This window comes from Rhincodon typus, unplaced genomic scaffold, assembly GCF_021869965.1.
Source record: "Rhincodon typus isolate 14 unplaced genomic scaffold, sRhiTyp1.1 hic_rhity00008900, whole genome shotgun sequence".
NCBI lineage: Eukaryota > Metazoa > Chordata > Chondrichthyes > Orectolobiformes > Rhincodontidae > Rhincodon > Rhincodon typus.
Window position 1 is genome coordinate 1,010 of NW_025974538.1, and position 7,433 is coordinate 8,442.

General features: G+C 36.9%; 1 protein-coding gene across 1 annotated transcript; it reads right to left on the minus strand.

Annotated features, from left to right (window-relative positions):
- Nucleotides 1-908: 908 nt before the first annotated feature.
- LOC125482333 (tetratricopeptide repeat protein 21B-like) lies at nt 909-7,330 on the minus strand (the record flags this gene model as incomplete). Its single annotated transcript, XM_048594387.1, has 4 exons — nt 6,584-7,330; nt 3,654-3,811; nt 2,929-3,013; nt 909-1,007 (listed from the first exon to the last, which is right to left on the minus strand). Coding segments are annotated over exons 1-4 (354 nt in total), but the record flags the coding sequence as incomplete, so codon positions are not given.
- Between the last annotated feature and the right edge of the window lie 103 nt (nt 7,331-7,433).

Consider the following 7,433-nt stretch of genomic DNA (forward strand, 5'->3'; position numbering starts at 1 on the left):
ATTATTTGCTGAACTTGGAAGCTAACTGTTTTGTGATTTTGGCATGAGGACACCCACTCTGTGCTGCAGCTTTCTGCAGTCTTTCCACGTGTAGATAATATTTATATCTCCTCTAGTCTTGCTGCCGATGTGTATATGGTAATGTTTTCTCGTATTATTTTCCATCTGCTAACCACACACTTAGCTTGTCTATATCAGTCTGCAGACCTCTTGTCTCATCCTCATTACTTACGTTATCACCTATTTTTGTGTCAACTTCAAGCTTATCGTTAGATGTGGCTCCTTATCAAATGCCCTTTGGAAATTCAAGTACACCAAATCCACCAGTTCCCCTATATGCACCTTGCTGCTACTTTCTCAAAGAACTCCAGTAAATTAGTTAAAAGTATCCTGCTATAAAATCCTTAATCCTTAATGACAGCCCAAACTTAACCCATTAGAAATATTAAAAGGCGAACTCCTTTATCTAGAAAAAATTAAATCCTGGTCTTTTTTCTTTAAAAAAACAAGACATCCCCCCCCCAACATTGGCTGCTTAATGGAATGTGGTTTGATCTAGTAGCTCCCCTGAAGGAAACAACAGTCATAACTGGGTACCAGCAGTATTATTAAACTATCTAATATTAAGCAAATTTGCATGAATCCTGAAGTTTTTGACACCCAATATTCATACGTCTTTCCAGGAGAGAGTTTGCAAATTACCAAATAAAAGTGAAAACTTTGCCCAACAGCCTAGTCTCTACTCTAAGGCTCCAGAAAGGAGTTGTTATTATTTCTACTTCGTCAGCAATTAACTAACTCAGGATAGAATGAGATCAAACTTGGCTTTTATATTTTAGTTACTAATTGAATCAAATTGCCTAAACTATCAGGAAAACATTTTTATTTTGAAATATTAACAAACTTACCATCCTACTGAAGGCCAATGCCATTTTATAAAAGAGATCAGGATTATGTGGTTCAAAACGGTCCAATATACTGATTAGATCACCAAGTCTAGAGCCGGCCTGGAAAGACGTCAATAAATAGTATGAATTCCAGTTCACAGACTTTGAATGGTACACCTTAATAGATCTTTTTGTATGTTTTACTAGTTGTGAAACTTAAATAAATTTGCTAAATACTGTTTCAATTTTTGCTCTCCTCATACTCAAATAATTCATTCATGGGATGCGACCATCGCTCTCACAGCCATCAATTGTCTATCCCTAATTGCTTTGAACTGAATGGTTTACTTGGTCATTTTAGGGGCCAGTTAAGAGGCAAGCATATTGCTGAAATGCTGGAATAATGTGTAAGCCATATCAAGTAATGATAGCATTTTTCTTCCTCCCTAAAAATAAGACATTAGTGAACCAGGTAGCTTTTCATAATTTGATAGAGAATCAAAAATGGTTGCATCATTGCTATTAGACTAGCTTTCAACTTCATCTTTTTAGTGAAAGCAAATTGCACCATCTGCCTTGGTGAGATTCAAACCTGGGTTGGCATAACATCAGGCTGGGACACAAGATTACCAGTGTAATGACACTACCACTACACCACTGTCTCCTCATGAAAGGTTCTGAGTTTTCATTGGTCCATTCATAGGCCCTTACTGGAGATATTACAAACAATCACCTTGAAATTTTAGATTTGACTGGAGGATGCAAATTACAGAAGCTCATAATTCTCAATCCCGACAAAGCATAGAGTACATATTCCACTTAAAAATTCTGAAAATGATCTCTACGCATTTTATTCAAAAATCAATTCAGATGATTTGATTACAATGCAGAGAACATTTTACAAAACTAGCCCTTAATTTTATAGGCACAGGTCTTAGTAACTTATGAGAGATTTATTGACTTTGAATGAGTAACAAAGAAATTTAAGAAAATCTTATTAGATTATACTACTGACCCCCAGTTGTTGGATCTGACAAGCACTGACATTATAAGTACATAAATGATGTGAACATAGGAGGTATGGTTAGTAAGTCTGCAGATGACACCAAAATTGGAGGTGTAGTGGACAGCGAAGAAGGTTCCATCAGAGTACAATGGGATTTTTATCAGATGGGCCAATGGGCTGAGGAATGGCAGATGGAATTTAATTTTGATAAATGTGAAATGCTGCATTTTGGAAAAGCAAATCAGCACAGGACTTATATACTTAATAGCAAGCTCCTGGGGAGTGTTGCTGAACAAAAAGACCTTGGTGTGCAGGTTCATAGTTCCTTGAAAGTGGAGTTGCAGGTAGATAGGATAGTGAAGAAGGCATTTGGTATGCCTGCCTTTATCGGTCAGTGCATTGAGTATAGGAGTTGGGAGGTCATACTGCAGCTGTCCAGGACATTGGTTAGGTCATTTTTGGAATACCGTCTGCATTTCTGGTCTCCCTGCTACAGGAAGGATGTTGTGAAACTTGGAAGGGTTCAGAAAAGATTAACAAAAACGTTGCCAGGTTTGGAGTGTTTGAGCTATAGGGAGAGGTTGAATACAGATTGGAGCTACTTTCCCTTGAGAATCGAAGGATGAGGGAGGGGCCTTATAGAGGTTTATAAAGTCATGAGGGATGCGGATAGGGTAAATAGACAAGGTCTTTTCCCCAGGGTGGGGGGAGTCCAAAACTAGAGGGCAAAGGTTTAAGGTGAGAGGGGAAACATTTAAAAGGGATCTAAGGAACAGCGTTTTCATGCAGTAGTTGGTGCGTGTATGGAACGAGCTGCCAGAGGAAGTGGTGGATGCTGGTACAATTACAACATCTGGATGGGTATACGAATAGGAAAGGTTTAAACGGATATGGGCCAAATGCTGGCAAGTGGGTCTAGATATCTGCTTGGTATGGACAAGTTGGACCAAATGGTCTGTTTCCATGCTGTATATCTCTATGACAATATAAAATGAATATTTGTTAACTGGTGCTTCATTATAGCTTTTTCCATACCTCCTTAATATTTCCCTCTCTGCATAAAGAATGAAGGGCCAGCATCCCTAGACCTTCAAAATTATGACTATCCTTCTGTAAGAGTCTGTAATAAGATTTGAGAATAAATTTTAAATTACCACAATAAAGTACATTCACATGTATTGAATCTCAATCTCTAACTTTTACCAGACAGATTAAATTTACTCATTGACGGACACTTATCATTGAACATTGCTTTTGCAGAATATAAATGCTAAGACAAATTTAAAATCAAGAGTTGAAATTGCTCAACCCTCTACATCACAAAAATATATAAAATGTTATGTTATCACAAACATCTTCTATTTTCCTACAGAAGTGAAACTGTTAACATGTTGGAAATATCTACATCAAATTATAAATGCATTAACAACATTCACAACAATCCAGAGAATTATGACTTTGAATCTACATCTATTGATAGTTCTGGACATTACATAAACTTACATTCTTAATTGTTTTTAATGTTAGAAAACAGTAATGTCCTTATAACTTTGAAAATTTGCAATGGATACATGGAAGTAACTACTGTAATCTTATTCCATTCAGACTGACTGGAGATGATTTATTTCAACTTAAGTGCAAAGTGAGATTTCTCCTTTCCTGTAAATAAATGGTGTTTTTAAGCAGCTCCAACACAACATTTTAGTCTATCCTCTCACTGTTAAGATTTGATAAGACTGATTTCATACTGGTTTCTTTACCTGTGTACTGTCTCAATTGTCTGGTCCCAATCCTGCAGGGCTAGCTGGAGTTCTACCTTCTTTACAAAAGCCGGCAGGAAGCCAGGAAAATGAACTATTATCTGGTTTACCATTTCCAAAGCTCCAGAGTAGTTCTGACGCATCTCAAGATATTGTGCCTATTTTCAAAAAGAAACAATATTCTGGAACTAAAATGGAAATATGAAAAAACACTAACTAAATATCTTAACCAAATTATAATTTTGGGAGGAACAAGATCACAGGACTGAAAAGCTTTTATCCTATGGCATAATATTGGTTGATAACTTCCATTGTGCACTACTTAAGTTGTAAATACATTTCTATTTAATTGGTAAATCTTTTAACTTTTAATTTAAACTACATAAAAGTCACACAGGATGATTGCTCCAGTATCTCTCTCTTCCCTCAGGCAACATCCCCAACGAGGCACAGGTTATTATCAATCAGTTGTGCTGGGTGGGCCAAACTGTCTCCATGCCTGGCATAAGATTTCCAAAACAATTTCTCCATAGCAAGTTGTTACCAGAAGAACAGAGAAAACGCTTAAAGGATGTTCTAAAGACTCTGTGAAAAAAATGCAACAATCCTAGTCAATCATAGGAAGCTCCAGCGCAAGACCATCCAATCTGGAGAAGAAATTACTGCAAGGTTGTCAACTGTCTTGAATACCTCCAACAATTCAGGCACAAAAAGTGGAAAGGGTGTGCAAAACCCCAAGCATCCCACACACACACACACGTCTCTTCAAACACCACCTGCAGCACAGTGTATAGATCCAGCATCAGACTGTTTAGTCATCTCAGCTCGCACAATTCCACAGTAAAGGAAACTCACCCTCGATCCCAAGGGACTGCTTGAGAGACACCAAAATTGTGAATCCAGTGGGGTGTAGGCCAAAGAAGATGGAAGCTAGATCTAGAAGCTGATTTTACATAACTGTTTTTCTTACATGAAGGTAACACTGACGGATCTTTGGCATCAAGACCATTGTAAGCAGTGTTGAAGAGGTTTTGTTAAAGAGCACTCCAATATAACTTGGGCTGGTTGTGCACTGCTAACAGTTGAAGTTCAAGTTAAATCTCAGAAGAGGTTAAGAATAGAGTTCGAAAGGACTTTGTGACTGAGATTAATAACACCTATGGATGCACATCCAAGTCAATTTCTAACATGTCTTAATTGTATTTGGTATTTAAAGTATAATTTATAGTTTATAAATCAACCACAATTTGCCTGTTAATTCATGTTTAACTCATACTAATGTTGAGTTTTAGAACATACATGGTTATCAAAGAGTATTTAATTTTTGCTTTGCATAGTTAAAATTATTTTGTATAGTATGCACAGTAAAATTATCAAGGCTTAATTCTTCCAGTAAGTAACTGAAATTTCAGATTGCTTTTCTTAATATAAGATCTTGACCAAGATCTTAAAAAAACTGGGGCTCCCAGTGGCTATAGGCACTGGGATTTGCCATTGTTTAGGCTAGTAGGATTTCATGGTGAATTTTACTGGACCTATTAGAAAGCAGAATGGCTTTGTCAATTACTGAAGTTTCTCATGAGACAGAAGATTTATCCCGAAGTGATTTTCAACAATTTACAAAAATTTTAATTAATAGCAATAGTTAAAAGCAGGAACAAAAATACAATCAATCAATCAAATCGAGGCATGAGCATAGCACTGAGAGTTAGAAGAAGAAAATCCTGACTAAGATAAAGTGCAGACCGAGTTAGCTAGGATTCTCTTGTAGATGAGTTAACTCAAATGCAAAAGAGGAAAAAACAAGACAAAAGAGAGATATTCAAACTAGAACTGAAGTTTCAAATGGCAAATGAACAATTCTTTAAACTGGACAGACTAAGGCTTTATTAACATGAGCAGGGAATGGCTAGCAGTTTAGATGCTGATTTGAATTAAATCTCCAGTTTCAGACCGAGCTAGGAAAATTTGCCCTATGCTTTAAATTTAGTGAGGATAAAGTTATGAGGGCATTTTGTGTTCTTGAGAAGATTGCTACAAAAGATAGTTTGGCCAAGAGTGGAATATTCTTTTGCATCATCTTAGCTCGGACTGCATTCAGGGTTTGAGTATAGATGCTTACCTGATGTTTAAATTTATTGTTTTAAGAGATGTGAACACTGCCAGCAAGACCAGAATTTGTTTCCCATTCTATATGTCCTTAAACTGAGTTGGCTTACTGGGTAATTTCAGAAGGCAGTTAACAGTCAACCACATGACTGTGGTACTGGAATCACATGTAAGACAGACCAGATAAGGATGGTAGATTTCCTTATTAAGGGGCATTATTGAACCAGATAGTTCAAGGTCACTGTTACTGAGGTTAGCTTTGAATTCCAGACTTATTAATTGAATTAAAATACCACCAGCCATCATGGTAGGATCTGAACCCATATCCTCACAGCATTAGCATTCGTCGTCAAAATTCTTTTGGTTTTTAAACCATGAGACATTGTGGCTTCATTCTTTCTGTAAACGAGAATTTTTGATTTTTACTAAAACAAATCGTAACTAAGATCAGAGCAAACAGCATATGCAAAATGACGATGCTGCAGTAACCAAGAAAACATAATTGACAGTGACGAATGAAAGTGTGCACTCAAAAGAGAAAAAAAATACAATTTTAAAAGCATTTTTCTTTACATTTGTTGAATTTAGAAGGATTTAGTGTGTAGAGTCAGGGTAGGATAGAACAGAATATACATACAACTCGAGGAATTAATTCTACAAATAATTACTTACTAATGTTAAGCAACATACATTGAAAAATATATTCAAACAATTTTGAAATAATTTCAGCACAAGTCTCATCTGTCACCCATGCTGTACAATCACTGAAGTCCAATTTCATCTATCTTATTTCTACAATTTTTTTTACATTCTTAACTCACCTTGCCCATCATAGCAAATACATGATTTCCATCTTGGATTCCTTCATCGAAATATTTGATGGCCTTTTTAGCGTATGCGTCTCTCCCACTGGTCAGCTCAATCCATCCTTTCAAAATCAAGCCCTATGTAATGACAGTACACAAATCATCATATTGATATATGTAGCTAATAAAAGGGGTAAGGTTGCCATAGTCACAGAGGGCCATCGGGTTGCTAGTTCATTACACAGAGACTAATGGTGGTTAATTTAACCTGAGGGTCGAGATATTAAGTCAATATAGAGTCTGATTAAATGGGGAAACAAGGTGAACTTCTCAGGAATCAGTCACTTTTTTGACTGTTATGCAAACATTCAGGCTCGTAAAGCTGCACTTAAATCAGCTGCAAGCGTATTACTGTTGCTACAACTGGGTGAGAAGCGATGAACGAGCTCTCATTCTTTTCAGGCATCTCAGTTAGTCACAAATTGTCTAGTTCCTTTTAACATGAAACCATACCGTTCTTCAATTAAACTAGTTAATTAGTTTTTACAGTGGTGGTAAGAGGCCATTTGCAACGTTTCCTGGAATTAAAAATGAGTGAGTTTATTACTTGACAGTACAAGAGAAACATAATAAGGGCACAATGTTAAGCAGATGATCTTCCGGAAATCATTTGCGCTCTCTCACACACAGGTACAACGTTGTTACATTCAGTACAATAGAAGATTGAAAACTACATGGTTTAAAGTCCGAGACAACAAGGTGCAGGGCTGGATGAACACAGCAGGCCAAGCAGCATCATAGGAGCAGAGAGGCTGACGTTTCGGGCCGAGACCCTTCATCAGAAAAGGGGGAGGGGAAGGGGGTT